Genomic DNA, 17,185 nt, shown 5'->3' on the forward strand with positions numbered 1-17,185 from the left:
ATATTAAAAAATTCTGTGGCTAAAATTAACTATTTACCTCCATCCACCTGCTCCAGGGACCACATATAAATACATATTTATATTTAGCACCAGAGCCTGTGTAGCCTCTAAGTGTCTATTGGTCTGAGCCTACAGTTCATAGTCACGTCTGAGGAACATTGCAGGCTGCACTCATTTCAGGACCAGTCTTTTTCGAATGGCAGGGAAGGATACCCCCAGCCTCCCTTCGGAGACTGGGGCTATCCCTACCATCATTGCTTTATAGTAGAGCCAAGGTCCTGGGAGGGCCCACAAGATGCTGTTCCTTATGTAAGCGACCAGTGGTAGTGGAGAGAGGAACCCTTTAGAGGTCAAGGCCCAACATGATGTGTATGCGAATCCAGGATTCCCTAACTAGGGCCCCAGATGATCAGGTGGTGTGATATTGCCCACACAGGCCATTATTTTTAAATATATTTATTTGTTTATTTTCCCTTTTGTTGCCCTTGTTGTTTTTTATTGTTGTTGTAGTTAATTGTTGTTGTTGTTGGATAGGACAGAGAAAAATGGAGAGGGGAGAGGGAGACAGAAAGATAGACACCTGCAGAGCTGCTTCACCGCCTGTGAAGCGACTCCCCTGCAGGTGGGGAGCTGGGGGCTTGAACCAGGATCCTTAGGCCGGTCCTTGCGCTTCATGCCACGTGTGCTTAATCCACTGTGCTACCGCCCGACTCCCGAAACAGGCCATTATTAAGTGGACCAGTCTCTTGCCCCTTATCCAACTTTTGTAGTCTTCTCTCTATCTGATTATCTTAGCTTTTCTCTCAGTTATTTAGGCATTGAATATCATTTGTTGAGCCCAGCCAGAGTTAGGTTTTGGGTATCTGTCTTCTTTGGGCCTTTCTTCTAGGCTGTCCTGCTAATTTGGTCTAAATCCAATCAATTACAGAATTTATGATGCTCAACCATTATTGAGCACTTTGATTTTGAGTTATATGATTGCCCCTTGTTGATGGATATGTGTACACCTGTATCCAGTACCCTAAACACTAGCCTAATCTGGTATCTGTTACTTAGCTAAGTGGCATGCCATCTAACTTAGATGTAGTTAGTTCCATGTGTTAGGAAAGATCTCACCAGATTTGAAGAGTTGCGAGATTAACTTCTCAGGCTGGTATCTTTGGTTACAGTCCACAGTAGGATTTCAGTAGGCTTTTTAAGTGCTTGGTCAAGTTTGAGGTTGTTGTCCTTTGAGATCCCATACATATGGTTCCTAAGGATCTCACCAAGTAAATGCGGAAGTTGCCGTCACACTCCCCCTTGGCTCTTTCATGCAGTGTCTTGAGCTACTGAGCTCCCTCACCCTCACTGACACCTGTGTGACGCCTGTCTGTTTTGCTTTCATCAAGGAAGTTGGGTCAACGCCCTTAGCATGACATGGGGATTTATGATACTTATTTTGATGACTTGATAATTGATTTGTTCATTTATTATTTTTGTTGTTGCCTGGGCTTCACTGCTCTGGCTTGAATTTAACAGAGTGAAAGAGAGATGGAGAAAGAGGAAGAGACAACACAGCACTGAAGTGTCCCCCAGTGCTGTAGTACTTTCTCCTTTGTGTTACTCTGGGGACTTGAACCAGGGGTGAATGCATGGCAAAGCAGGTGCCCTCCCAGGTGAGTTATGTCACCAGCCAAATACTTTTTAAGTATTTATTTATAAGTTAATTTGATAGGACAAGGAAACATTGAGGGGGAGAGGGAAGGGGGGCAGAGATTGTCACCTGCAGCCCTGCTTCACTGATTGTGAAGCTTCCCCCACTGCAGATGGGAACTGGCCACTTGAACCTGGCTCCTTGTGCATGTGACATGTGCATTCTACCAGGTGTGCCACTGGCTGGTCCCTGGCCAAATATTTTTATCATGATTAGTTTTAAGTATCTCATATGAGATACAGAGTGTGTTTCACATGAGAGCTGAAGCAAAAAAGAGAAGCCAGAGCACCACCCCAGCTCCAGGGATTGAACCATGAACCTTAGGCATGCAAGTCCTGCTCTCTACCAGCTGAGCTAGTTCCCTGGTGCATTTCTAAAAAAAAAAAAATTATAAGGACAACTTTCAAAAGAATATACAAAAAAAAATACAATGACTGTATTCTGCCTAGGAAAAGATGAGCACAACTGACAAACTGAAATAAAAAATTGGGGGTGAAGATTTAAATGTAACAGTAAGGGGAAAATAGTTGGAAAAAAGAAAAAGTTCTTGTCTATAAAATCTTCATTTCTGAGATCCTAGCCAAGATGGCTTCTTACTCTAAATTGGTATCTGTTACAACCATTTTCAAAATCCTTGGTGGCTTTACAAGAGGTTTCAGAAGTAGTTATCATACACAAACACAAAAAGTGACCTGAGTAGAACTTTTACCTTAATATGCACTGTATATATGTTTGTAAGAAAAGGAAACTCCTCTTGGGAGCCCTTTATAAAGTCCCTTCCAGCAAAGTTCAGTGTGTGTGTGTGTGTGTGTGTGTGTGTGTGTGTGTGTGTGTGTGTGTGCTTTAGTGTATAGTATATATGTAAAATATTATAGTATAATGTAACAATATATAGTATGACATAATATAATAGACATAGCATGGATATTTTATTAGAAATTCTCTAAAATGCTTTCTCATTAGGTTTCTGGTCAATTTTTGAATTAATGGCCTGTCATCACCAGTTAATAATGTCCACCATTCCCTCTGGGTTGCCATTAACACTAACATATAAATCAGCAGTAAGTGTCATCAAGCACCGAGTAGAAAACAAGAGGAAGAAATAGGTCTCAACTAATACCCTATGTTTTATAGAGGGGCTTTAGACTGTTCAGCATGCATGTTACCACTTAATTTTCCTACTTCTAGTTTCTAAAGAGTTCTTTCAGTAAAATGTCATTACTAAAGTAAGATATACAAAGAGACAAAGAATGGCAAGTAGAGTATAAAGGTAGTGCTCAAGGAATTTGAATAAAGGGAATATGGAAATTCTTTGTACCATTCGAACAATCCTGTCTGTTTGAACTTAAATTGAAAAATTGAAAGTGGCAAGAGTGTCTTCTTTTATAATATTTACCCTCAATTCACCTTGAGCACTCAGAATGACTAATCATCAGGGAAATGTAGATCTAAGCCTGTTAGGATGACTCTTAGGATACACACGTGATAACAGCTGTTTGGGACAATATCAAAAGAAGGAATCCCTGGCCTGCCTGAGGGCACACCCAGTTAAGCACATAAGGATACCGGCTCCCCACCTGCAGGAGGGTCGCTTCACAAGAGGTGAAGCAAGTCTGCAGGTGTCTGTCTTTCTCTCTTATTCTCGGTCTTCCCCTCCTCCTCTCAATTTCTCTCTGTCCTACTGAATAAAATAGAAAATGAAGCAAAAAAAAAGAAAAAGAAAATGAATCATTTTGCCCTTTTCGAGGGAATATCAGTTTGTGCAACTATTAAGGAAATTAATGTTGAAAACCATTGTCAGACTAAGTGAAGGGCCCACCATAGGATCCAGCAGTTCAACTTTGGGGTATTTAGTCAAAAGAAATGATACCAGGATCTCAGTGAGGTTTGTATAACCCCACATTCACTACAGAATTATTCACAAAATTTATGATGTGGAAACAACCCAGGCATCCATTGAGGGATGAATTAAGAAGACTCAGTAGGAATTTATGCATGTATGTATGCATGTATGCACACACACATATGAAGGAAAGAAATCCTGCTATTTGCAACAATATGAGTATATGCTGAGGTCTTTCTACTAATTGAAATAATTTAGAAAGAAAATACTATGCTATCTGTTATATAGAGAATCTAAACAAGTCAAACTCATAGAAACGCAAAACTGGGTGATGGTTACTAGTGCCTAGAAATTGTGAGAAGGTTGGGAGACATTGACGAACAAAATATATAAACTTCCAAGTTCAAGATGAATATCTCCTGGGGATGTCATTTACTGAATGGTGATTCTCCTCAATAGCGCTGTAATATATACTAGAAAATTGTCTTGAGTAGACCTTAAGTGTTCTTAGCACACACATACACACACACACACACACACAAGATATGGTGATTATACAAAGTGATGGAGGTGTTAGATAATTCTGTAGTAGTAGCCATGTTGAAATATGTCTTAAACTCACAGGATGTTCTATGATATTTACATATCAGTAGACACGGGAAGATGGTTTTCATGGGACAGTCACTCAAAAGCAAGCTCCATGAATGAATGCCTGAGAAAAATAGTTACATGATCTGAAGAACAGGTAGAAGCAAATAAGAAAGAGATAAAGGGAGGGGGGAAAATCAAGCTGACATCAAAGATGTGTATTTGTGTAAAGTTCCTGAACCTTTTCCTCCCTTTGATTCTGTCTGGTCTCCAGCATTACAAATCTTCGGCAACATCTCAATGATTGATGGTATAATGGTGTGTTTGCACTCCTCCCCCCCAGATATATTATGTTCATTATTTTCTATTTCAGATAATAATAGCTGGCGGACATTAAGTGTAATCTATGCAAAAACATATATCCATTTTATTTCCTCCAAAACTTTCCTCTTTGGCAGTTTATAATCTCATCAGAGAAATGCAAATACAACGGTAGGCTTTCATTTCCCCTATCAGAAGTATCAGGTGGGGGGGGGAATCAAGTTTTATGAGACTATTCATTGCTGGTGAGTATACAACATGTTAAGAGGGTTTCCACTGTGCTGATTAGAAATTTCATTGCTGCAAGCTTTGAAAAACCCATTTTGAATTGAGCATCTGAAGCCTGTAAGATAGGCGCATGATTGATCAGCTGATCTGTCCCAAAGATAGAATCCAAAATACAGAAATGCCTGGTGCACAGAGATGTGCATTAGGACGTCTCTGAAAATAGATGTAGAATGGGGGAGGGAGCAAAGCAGAGTGTGGAAACGGTGAAACATGGATAAGCACTGCTTTGTCTGCATGCCTGTGTCACTGATCGAGGAGGGAAAAGAGGTATCAGAAGGGACCAGGGGAACCCAGTGCCCTGCACTGGAGGGGCAGGGTCCCATGGTGCTGAGTGAGGTACGCTGGCACATGTTTGGGGAGATGAGAAGTTGTTCTCCTGAGACACCAATAGTCTGGTAAAACAACCTTTGCTCAAAAAATAATAATTAATAAGGGGTTTTATCTGAAAGCTAAAGAGGGGCTGCAAAATAACTCACCCAGTAGAAATCACACTTCACCAAGTGTAAGGACTTAGGTTCAAGCCCCCGGCGCCATATGAGAGCACCATGCACAACTGGTGCTGTGCTGTCTCCCTCACTATATCTCTCTCCCTCTCTGCTTCTATTTCTGTCTCTGCTTTAAAATTCAGAAAAGAAAACCAGTATGTGAGAGCCCTGGAGAGGGGGAAAAAAGGCTAAGTAAGAATAATAAAGCTAAAAGGAATTTAAGTAAATAAATAAATAAAATAGGTCAAGAAGTAATTCAAAAGGTCCCTAAATGAGAAAATGGAATAGGAAACTTCAAGATGACCTCATATTCAGATAATGTGTATGACAGTATATTAATTCCAAGAGCATATGTTGCAAGTGTTGTTTTTCCTTTTATCAAAGATAAAGAATGAAGCTAAATAAATACAATTTCTGTTATTTAAAAGATTGTGCATAGGAAAAGGCTGTAAAGACGCCTCTAAATATTATGACATTATATATAGGAGATGCATTTATAAGGTATTTTAAGCTGTTAATGATTCTTCCTATAGTTCACATCTTTTTTTTTTTTCTTTGTTGGGTGGATTAATGGTTTACAGTCAAAGTAAAATACAGTAGTTTATACATGTGTAACACTTCTTAGTTTTCCACGTAACAATTCAACCTAGGTCCTCTTCCACGATCATGTTCCAGGATCTGAACTTCCCCCCATCCTCAACCCCCACCCCAGAGTCTTTTACTTTGGTGCAATACACCAACTCCAGTCCAAGTTCTGTTTTGTGTTTTCCAGTCTATTTCTTTCTTTCTTTTCTGTCTGATAGAACAAGGAAAAATTGAGAGGGGAGAAGGAGATAGAAAGGGAGAGAGAACAATAGACACCTGCAGACCTGCTTCACTGCTCAAAAAGCAGCCCCTCTACAGGTGGGAGGCAGGAGTTCAAACCTGGTTCCTTGCACATACACAAGTGTCCACTCAACTGTGTGTGTGCCTGGCCCCCTCAAAATAACTTTCACTTCCACAAATCCCATCTGATAATATGCTGTGCTTGCCATAGCAAAATGTGCAGAAGTTCTCAGCTTCTCTCAGCAGTGGTGATCAATCTGCCACCACACTGATCCGGGGTTTGGACCTCTGAAGTTACAGAAATTGCCTTAACACTTGGCTTAATAGTTCTGAATGGTTATCCACATACTTGGTGAGCTTACGTTATTCTGCCACTCCCAGGCTGATTGTTTTCATCCTTCTTGTTTCTGCTAGATAGCAAGAGACAACAGAGCACCACTGCACCATCCCTGGAGCTCATTCTGGGGCTGGGGCTGGGGCTGGGGCTTGAACCCAGTGTCCTACCAGTTGAATTTTCTGGCATTTGGGCTATAGTTGGTTTTTTTTTTTAATTTTTATTTATAAAAAAGAAACACTGACAGAAACCATAAAATAAGAGGGGTACAACTCCACACAATTCCCACCACCAGAACTCTCTATCTAGTCCCCTCCCCTGATAGCTTTTCTATTCTTTATTCCTCTGGGAATATGGACCCAGAGTCATGGGGTGCAGAAGGTGGAAGGTCTGGCTTCTATAATTGCTTCCCCACTGAACATGGGCGTTGACAGGTGGAGCCATATTCCCAGCCTGTCTCTCTCTTTCCCTAGTGGCGCAGGGCTCTGCAGAAGTGGGGCTCCTGGACATATTGGTGGGGTCATCTGCTCAGGGAAGTCTGGTTGGCATCATGGTAGCATCTGGAACCTGGTGGCTGAAAAAATAGTTAACATATAAAGCTAAACAAATTGTTGACTAATCATGAACCTAAAGGCTGGAATATTGCAGATGAAGATTTGGGGTCTCCGTTTTGAAGATAGCTAGTAGACCTATTTTAGTTACATTCCAAAGGGCCCATGACTATACTAGTTTTTTCCTGAGCCTGACATCTGATATGCAGGTGGACCCAAGTTGTTGTCTGGGGAGATGATGTCATGGCTGGAAAAAGGGCTAGAAAGCTGCATCAGGGAAGAGAGTAGCTCCCAAATATGGGAAAGGTATATAAATATTATTGACTGTAGACCCCATCATTTTGATCTGGGGCCCATATTCAGCTTAGGAGCCTATGTAACCTCTGCATCCCTGTAGGTCTGAGCTCACATTCTGTGATCATGAGTAGGAACATTCCATGCTGCCCCAATTTCAGAACCATCTTCCTCAGGTGGTCGATAGAGTATGTTGTCCAGCCTCCCTTCGGAGGATGGAACATTCTCTACCGTTGTTGATCCACATTGAAGGCAAGGTCCTATGGGGGCCCACAAAGGGGTCCACTATGTTGTTCCTGATGGAGATGGGCCATAGTTTTGAGGACACTGCACCTCCGTGAACTTTCTCGCCACTGTGGTCTCTTGCAGCTCACGCTCAGAATTCGAGGAAAGACAAAGGAGAACTTAGACCTGTGCCTCTAACATTCATCTTTTCAGATTCCTCTCAACTCTCTGACAGACACTGAAAACGATAATTCATCCACTTTTACAAAAGAGAATTCAGCCCATTGGAACAGGGGAGAGATTCCATACATGGGGCCAGGTGGTGGCATACCCGGTCAAGCGCTTCTGTTATAATGCTCAAGGGCCAGGGTTCAAACCCCCTTCCCTTATGGTCCCCACCTACAAGGGGAAACCTTCACAAGTGTTGAAGCTAGGCTATAAATGTTTCTCCGTCTTTCTCCCTCTCTATCTCATCTTTTTCCTCTCAATGTCCGGCTGTCTCTATCCAACAAATAAAAATATTTTTTTAAAAAAAGCTTATAAAAGCTAAATGGGTCAGCATTGCTGCACTTCTGCTTTAAATGTGATTTTTAGTGTGCAGGCCAAAGAGAGGACATTCTGAAGAGTTACAGGAACTTCATTTCTCCACGGGTGCTGAAAACAGCTAGACACTGTTAGAGCATATCTGCTATCAACTGCGTGTTATTTTAGTAATCAGTTTTATGGAAAAAGCTTTATTAATCTTGAGTCTTACCATTTTTTTTTCCTTCACTGGTCTGCCGTGAGTCCAGGCTATTAGCAAGTCTACTAAAGGAGACCCCGTACTTTTCCAAATCACTCAACTCTGCTCCGTGTGACCCTGCCATAAGAACAGTCAGAGTATTTGTTCACAAGCAAATAGAAGTGACAAATGCCTCGGCTTAACCTCGAGTGCTTTTTATATAAAACATACAGAAACCTCTTTTGAACTTTGCAGTTGCCATTTAAGCTCTCATATATCGTCAGCAAAGTGTGTCTGACAGTCAAATGATTTTCGGTCCTAATCCTTCTCTCAAGGTGACCTTCAAATGAAAAAGTATGAAACGTCAGGACATGGTTTCCAGGCTTTGGTAGTGGTAAACTGAAGGTCTTCCTAGGCACTCTGATGTTCAGACAAATGGGCTGTGCCTCAGTTTTATGTGTAAGGCATGTTAGATTTCGTTTTATTTTGGAATAGACATTATTTTTCCTGTTGACATTGGTGAAATGAGATTCTAGTCTCATGAATCATAAAAAGTGGGGAGTATAAGTTTTGACTTATCTAAAATTAACAAGTGGGCTCATGTCAAATTTGAAAGCTAATATTTTATTAACAGATGTATTTTGGGCAAAGACTAAGAGAAATTGAGAGGAGAGGGAGAAGAGAGACAGAGAGAGACTCTTGCAGTCCTGCTTCACTGCTTGTGAAGCTTCTTCCCTGCAGTTGGATATGAGGGGCTTGAACCTGGGCCCTGGTGCATAGTGACACGTGAGCTCCATTAAATGCACTGCCACCTGGTCCCTTACATTTGAAAGCTTCTGAATCATAAGAGAAACTCTCATTGAAACAAATAGGCAGCCTGTGATTCACAATCCAATAAGGAATCAATAATACCCAGAATATATAAAGAAGTTCTATAACTCAACAACAAACTAACAGTGGGCGGATACTTTTTCAGAGATGACACACAGGTAACCATCAGGCTCATGGAAAAATGTTCATTATCACTCCATTATTAGGGCAGTGGCAACATCTGCATCTGTGAGAACGTCTTGTTTTGTTATCAAAAGATTGAAAATAGCAAGTACTGGTGCTGTTGGTGGGAATATAAACTGGTACAACCCCTGTGCAGTGTGGAAGGGAGCCCTGAAAGGAAGGGAGAGGAGGAGGGAGGGAAGGAAGGAAGGCCAGGTAGGCCATATACTCCAGCTATTTTTTTTTTCTTGAGGAAGTTTTTTTATCTTTATTTATTTATTTATTGGATAGAGACAGCCAGAAATTGAGAGGGAAGAGGGTGATGGGAAGGGAGGGAGACAGAGAGACATCTGCAGCCCCGCTTCACCACTTGCAAAGCTTTCCCCTTGCAGGTGGGGAGTGGGGGCTCGAACCTGGCTCAGACCTTGCACACTGTGATATGTGAGCTCAACCAGGTGTGCCACCATCCGGCCCTGTACTCCAGCTATTTTACTTTGAGTATTTACCTAAAGAATGCAGGAGCCTTGATTCAAATATATAGGCTCCCTGATGTTAATTGCATCAGTATTATCAGTAGCCGTGATGCAGAAACAACGTAAGTGCCCATCAGCTGATGATGTTACTTTGTCACACACACACACACACACTCACAGACACACAATCAAAGAGAGAAAGAGATAGAGAGAAAATGGAATTCTACTCAGCTATTAAAGAAAGAGAGAGAGAGAGATGACATCTTGCCATTTGTGACCAGATGCATAGACCTTGAAGGTACTGCTTTCAGTGAACCAAGTCAGAGAAAGACAAACACTACACAATTTCATTCATCTGGAAGGGAAAGAAAGGAAACAAGTGAACGAGCAGCAAAAGCAAGCACCCAAAAGTAGCAGTTCTGGAGAGAGAATGATAAAATGACTCCGTTTCTGAGCAAAGTCAGGGGGGGGTTATTTATCAAATCGTGTGTGAACTAGAATTCCAGGGCGATCTTGTCAAACTCTGTCTTATTCACAAAGTTCCTGTGAATGTGTCTGTCATTGTCCTAGAATGAATACCTCAGTGAAGATGTTGACGCCCGAGTTGTTGAATATGAGGATAACCGTCCCCTCTTGGACATGTTTCTGCAGAAGCCAATGGGCTTACTAGCCCTGCTCGATGAAGAGAGTAGATTTCCCAAGGCTACGGACCAGACTCTTGTAGGTGAGCTTTAAGTCTACTGTGTCTTCATAATTTTTTGAATGCAGTCATGGAAAGCTGAAAGATGACTGAAGTATTTTCCAATAAATATCTGGAAGAAAAATATCTCTAATAGAAAGCCTGAAGGGAGCCGGGCCATGGCGCACCAGGTTCAGTATACATAGTGTGAAGTGCAAGGACCTACTCAAGGATCCCAGTTCGAGCCCCCGGCTGCCCACCTGCAGGGAGGTCCCTTCAAAAGTGATGAAGCAGGTCTGTGGGTATCTATCTTTCTCTCAATTTCTCTATCTCCCTTCCTCTCTAAATTTCTCTCTGTCCTATCTAATATAACGGGGGAAAGAATGGCCTCTGGGAACAGTGGACTCGTAGTGCAGGCACTGAGCCCCCACAATTACCCTGGAGGTAAAAAATAAGAAAGAAAAGAAAAAAAAGAAAGTAAGCAAGCCTGGATATCTAATATTAAAGAAGCTTTGGATCTAAGACTTGGGTCTGTGAGTATTTATAGTAGTGGTCAATTAAATGAGTTTGAATCTTGGACTTCTCCTTGCCCAGTCATGGGATTTTATATTAGAAATTACCAAAGAAATGATCCTGCCAGGGCCAAGCGGTGGCACACCTGATTAAGAACACATACTATAGTGCTAAAGGACCTGGGTTCAAGCGACTGGTCCCCACCTGCAAGGGGAACGTTTCACACGTGGTGAAGCATGGCTGTAGGTGTCTCTCTGTCTCTCTCCCTCTGTTTTTTAAAATTGTTTTACTTATTTTATTTCTTCTGATTAGACAGAGATAGAGAGAAATTGAGAGGGGAGGGGGAGATATAGAGGGAAAGAGAGAGACATCTTCCCCACTTCATCACTGGTGAAGCTTTTTTCCCTGCAGGTGGAGACCAAGGGCTTGAACCTGGGTCCTTGTGCACTGTAATGTGTGTGCTTAACCAGTGTTACACCACTGCCAGACCCTCCTCTCTCCCTCTCTATCTCCAACTCCCCTCTGACTTTCCCTCTGTCTTTATCCAATAGTAAAAATAAATACAATTTTAAATAAAAGAATATTAAAAACAAAGAATCCTGCCAAAAGACTAGGAAGTGAAGGACAGCTAGACATGACAAGGCATCAAGCTATATTTCACGAAGTTGATCAGTGTTACGTGGTTTCCTTCCTCTATACCACAGATTCTCAGAGCTCACTTCCCAGAACATAAACATCATCTGGGAACTTGCTAGAAATGTGAATTCTGAGGCCGGGTGGTGGTGCACCTGGTTAAATGCACATGCTACTGTACGTAAGGACCTGGGTTCAAGCCCCCAGTCCCCACCTGCAGGGGGAAAGCTTCACGAGTGGTGAAGTAGTGCTGCAGGTGTCTCTCTGTCTCTCTCCCTCTCTATCTCCCCCTTCCACTTAATTTCTGGTTATCTCTACCCCATAAATAAATAGATAATTAAAAAATTTAAATAATACATGTGAATTCTTAGACCCCTCTCCCGACCTACTGAGTCTGTCAGTTTGAGCCTTCTAGGTTGTTCATTACGGTAGTTCTGCATTGCTTGATGTTGTGGTCTATTTACATAACCACTGTTTTACCTAAGACCCGCCCTGCCTGCAGGGCATTGGTTTAATCCCCACTGATTAGATGGAATTCATGCTCTTTTCCTTCTCTCCACCCACTCTCCTACTCACTTCCTTTTCTGGCCAGCCACTTCCGCCTCAGAAGACATAAAGGCAGATTCTGTTCTGATGAATAAACACATTGCATTGCATTCCTGCTCAGCCATGAGTTCCCGGTCGTCTGTCTCCTGCCGCGAAGCTATCCCGGCACTAGGTTATCATGATGCTTGCTAATGAGTCATGATCTTGAGTTTCACCTTAGCATTTATCACTGTCTTCCCCAACAGGCATTTATTATCTAGCTCAAAATGTCTGACTTTGTTCACTGTGTGTTGTCAATTTATGGCAGGAAAGATGATTCTGTCAACCAGACTTGATATTGAGCTCAATTAATTTTTCTACAGAAAAATTTGAAGGCAACCTGAAATCACAGTACTTCTGGAGGCCCAAAAGAATGGAGCTGAGTTTTGGGATTCACCATTTTGCAGGGAAGGTAAGCTCTTGGAAGAGTGATGGCTGAGTTCCTCTTTAGTCTTTCACAGAATCCTTTTTCAAGGGGAAAAAGCTGTTTATTAATAAATTGGGGGAAACAACGAAACAAGCCTTAAAGTCCTTCCTTCAGGTCCTAAGATTAGACTTTGGGTAACACTGGTTGACAACAGATGACCTACCTCTTTCTTACTATTTTTCACTTCTTACCTTTTATATAAATTGTGTTTTTCAGATTTCAGATGTTTCTCTCTCCACTATAGTCTCTGTCCCTCTTCTCTCCCAGTAAGGTGCCAGACTAAAGATGTGGTCGGATAACTCAGCTAACCTAGACAGAAAGAATCAGCTAAGAGATGGATCATTGTTCAGTGGAGAAGGAAATATGCAATTACAGATACACCACTTAAAAAAAAAAAAAAAAACCTTATATATGATGTCCTTACCATTCAGACATCACAAACAAAAACACAAGTGTGTTTGCTTATTGTTTACAGACAATGACAAGTCATTCCCTCACAGAGATGTTATAAATATTGAAGACTATAAAAAGATGCTCAAATCAGAACAAGAGTATATAGATTGAGAAATACATAAAGTAGCACAAGACTCCAGTTATTCTAGTCATGAAAATTTCTATGCCATCCAATATTCTGCAGATTTTTTTCATTAACAAAAAAAAAAAAAAAAAAAAACCTCTTCGGGCTGGGTGGTGGCACACCTGGTTGAGCACACACATGTTACAGTGCTCAACGACCTGGGTTCAAGCCACCAGTCCTCACCTGCAGGGGGAAAGCTTTCTGAATGGTGAAGTAGTGCTGCAGATGTCTCTCTGTCTCCCCTTCTCGATTTCTGTCTGCCTCTATTCAATAAGTAAAGGTAATAAATTTTTTTTAAAAATTTTAAAAACCTCTAAATCATTTTTCACTATTGCCTGTCTCATTTTCAGCACATGCAGAAGTATTTGCCTATGATCATTTTATCCAGTTTTTTTTAATCTAGTTGTCTGTTCATGACTTAGCCTTAACTACCTCAAGGACCTATCCACATACAGTCAGATTGGAGGTTAGGGTTTTAATATTATATATTTGGAGGGTCGCAGTTCATCTCTATCACACTTTCTATGTTGAATCGTTGTACAGAAATCTTCAGGATACATTAATCTTTAGAAGAAACTAAAACTTGTTGCTAAGTGCCAGAAATGTGAAAACCTGCAGTGCACTTAGGCCACAAATGTTATTGACACTAAAATCGTACGTGACCAATTCAAATTCTAATGGAAACAAGGATGCCAGGGACAAGGTCTGGACTGGGGATGGAACTCAGTAGTAAAACATATGCTTGGCTTGCTTGAGGCCCTGGGTTCCAACCTGACACCAATCCAGGCAGAAGGAAACAAAGATGCCTGGTGATCTCAGTATGTTTTCTGTCTGCTGCCCACAGCTGTACAGCAACAGAAAGAAAATACCACATTTCTAACTGAACCAAGGAGAGGAACCAGACCTCTTTATTCATTTCAACCCAAATAAAGTACTTCTGAGAAGATATTTTGTAAACCTGGAAAGGCTCACCATTCCAACTCAGTTGTGGAACTTAGTTCAGCCATCTCTTGTATCCCTGTTGCTCAAAAGATTATTCTTTGTAAGAATCTGCTGGTATTGATGATGATTATGAAGACAATGTCATTGGCAGTGATAATAATGAGAGCCTACTTAATCAACAGGTCCTTTATAATGCAAGTGGCTTCTTGGCAAAAAATAGAGACACTCTTCCAACTGATATCGTGCTCCTTCTGAGGTCTTCAGAAAACAGTGTCATTCAGCAACTGGTCAAATATCCGCTGACAAAAACAGGTGAGCTAAAACAGACTTCCTCTGGGAAGTCTCCTTCCAGCTAATCCAGACGTTTCCGTCTTCGATCATTAGGAGTGAAATCTACAAATTTCCATGTTGGTTTGTTTTCAGCTCTGTTAGTCTGCTGTTGTGAATACCCTCTGCCCAGATCATCCGTAGAAAATAGCAGGCGATGAAGAAGCTCATTTTACCTTATAGTATTTGAAGCAGTGTTTCCCCCATTAAGTGTGATGTTCACTGTAGGCTTTTCACAGATGTCTTGAGGGAGAAGTTACTTTTTATTACTGTTCTGTCCATATGTGCAAATGAACATATAAAGACCTTCATTCACTGATGCACCGCATCCGGTATTTTTGCTATGAAAGGGATTACATACAAATAAATGTTCTAGAAGAATTAGCACTAATGGGATAGATAGCATAATGTTTAGGCAAAGAGACTCTCATGCCTGAGGCTCTGATTTTCTAGGTTTAATCCCCTGCACCACCATAAACCAGAACTAAGCAATGCCCTGTGTGTGTGTGTGTGTGTGTGTGTGTGTGTGTGTGTGTATTTAAAGGTTTAGCACTAAACTCCATGGGAAATTATTAGACTGTCATTGCTCCGTACACTCTTTTCTGTATTCAAATTTTATGTAATGAGCTTGTCTTATATTCATTATAATGATTATGTAAATTTGAGAATTTGTAACGATATAATGTTATCCCCTTCCCCTAAGAAAACTCCTTTATTTAGTTTGATACTGAATGATTTTATAACTGGTGTATGAGATTTTGTTGAGTTGAAATTATGCATTCTTCTGTTTTTGTTTTTGACCAGAGCACTACCCAGCTCTGGTTTATGGTGGAGTGAGGGACTGAATTTGGGACATGGAGCCTGATGCAAGAAGGTCTTTTTGCATAAACATTATGCTGCTTCCTCCAACCTAAAATTATTATTTTTATTTATTTATTTGTTTATTTATTATTGGATAGATGCAGAGAGAAAGGGTAGGAGGAGATAGAGAGGGAGACAGAGAGACACTTACAGCTCTGCTTCACCATTTATGAAGCTTTCCCTCTGCAGGTGGGGACCAGGAGCTTGAACCTGGGTCCTTGCGCACTATAATGTGTTTACTTAACCAGGTGTGCCACCACCTGGCCCTGAAGTTACTTATTTTTTATTAAATTTCCATGTGTTTTTATTTTTGGGTTATAGATAAGCTGGACATTTTAGTTCTTGTTTTAGCTAATATTAGGGAGCAGAATCTGCTTAGTACTCAGTCTACCTTCACTCACACAACCTGGCACTTCATATATTCATCGTGCTTCCAAAGAACTCTCCATGACTGTGGTCATCCCCCCCAATAAAAAACAAACAAACAACAAAATGAGAAAACAAACAAACAAAAATGCAGTAAGTGAAAATCCTCCCCAAAGATCAGGGGCCAGTTTCTCTGTTCAGTCTTCTGTCTTCACTAAGTCTCACAGCAGGAGAGGAAGCAGCTCTGTTTGTAATGGCAGCCTCACAGAGAGCCAATGCACACACCATCCTAGGGCTTTTCCTGGAAACGGCAGGGATGGAGAAGAGAACACAGCAGAGGCACAGCTGACCCTGTGCCAGGCAAGGCTCCCTCCTGCACCATTACTGTCAGTTCCACCTTTTCTTGGCACAAAACATGTGAAGGATTTGCCAGAAGCATGTAGCCTTTACTTATCCCCTTGAAGAGTGAAAGTGAAATGATCAGTGTGAAGTGCTACTGAATTCTAGAAACATTTTGAACATGATGGATAGGATGACAGGCTGTTGGGTTGTGGGCTGATTAGCTTATTGTGTCTGAAGGTGAATGGGAAAGGAGTCTAAGTAAATATTTCTAGGCACCTGCCATGTGCCAAACATATTACCACATAGAAAGATTCTCAGGGGGCAGGCACTGCTGTCCTCAACCTTGAGAATTCTAAGAGCAGCTCAGAGACTAAGGTCCATGGGTATCTAATTTAAGTCTTTCTGGTTTCCAAATCCATTAATTTTTCACTGGACCCTAACCATTTCATAAGGATGGGTTATGCACAGTTTTATTACCCTGATGCTAAGTGCACGTTTCTGAATGTTAATTGTCCACTGTTCATACCATACTTAACTTGCTTAAAATGACTTCCTGTGAATATAAGAGACATGAGTTTTAAGCTCCACTGTAAAATTTTACCTTTGCATTAGAGGGGATCTCAGATGCCATTTAATGTCCCCAAAAGGAAGCAAACTGCTCCTCTTTTCAGAGTCACCCTATGTCATTAAGCAGTTGAAAGGCAAAACATCACATTTACCACTACCTTTCTGTTCTCTAGAGTTGTGTTTCTGTTCTTTCTTTCTTTCCTTCCTTTTTTTCTTTCTTTCTTCCTTTCTTTATTTATTAGTGATTTAATAATGATTGACAAGATTGTGGGCTAAGAAGGGGTACAATTCCATACAATTCCCACCACCAGAGTTCCATGTCCCTTCTTCCCTTTAGAAGCTTCCCTATTCTTTATTCCCCTGGGAGTATGGACCAGAAATCTTTATGGGGAGCAGAAGGTGCTTTTCCACTGGACTTGGGTATTGACAAGTGGATCCATACCCCCAGCCTGTTTCTCTCTTTCCCTAGTAGGGTGGAGCTCTGGGGAGCTGGGGCTCCAGGACATATTGGTGAGGTCATCTGCCCAAGGAAATCAGGTTGGCATCATGATAGTATCTGCAACTTGGTGGCCGAATCCCCTTTTTTTCTTTCTTTCTTATAACATAAGAGAAAATGACCTAGGGCCTCACACATGTATGATATTGCAATACCAACCTCCTGGTCCAGTTATTATTATTATTTTATTACATATTTTGAGAAAGAATACAAGAGAAAAGGAGGCTAGGGGGTGG

General features: G+C 41.2%; 1 protein-coding gene across 1 annotated transcript in view; it reads left to right on the forward strand.

Moving 5' to 3' along the window:
• Positions 1 to 17,185, forward strand: part of MYO3A (myosin IIIA) — a 194,443-nt gene that overhangs the window by 116,801 nt on the left and 60,457 nt on the right. The window contains exons 21-23 of the mRNA XM_060192328.1: positions 10,205 to 10,358; positions 12,368 to 12,456; positions 14,173 to 14,302. Coding sequence (XP_060048311.1) covers positions 10,205 to 10,358; positions 12,368 to 12,456; positions 14,173 to 14,302 — 373 coding nt within the window. The remainder of the gene's footprint in view (positions 1 to 10,204; positions 10,359 to 12,367; positions 12,457 to 14,172; positions 14,303 to 17,185) is intronic.

Source organism: Erinaceus europaeus, chromosome 6 (genome assembly GCF_950295315.1).
Source record: "Erinaceus europaeus chromosome 6, mEriEur2.1, whole genome shotgun sequence".
Taxonomy (NCBI): Eukaryota; Metazoa; Chordata; class Mammalia; order Eulipotyphla; family Erinaceidae; genus Erinaceus; species Erinaceus europaeus.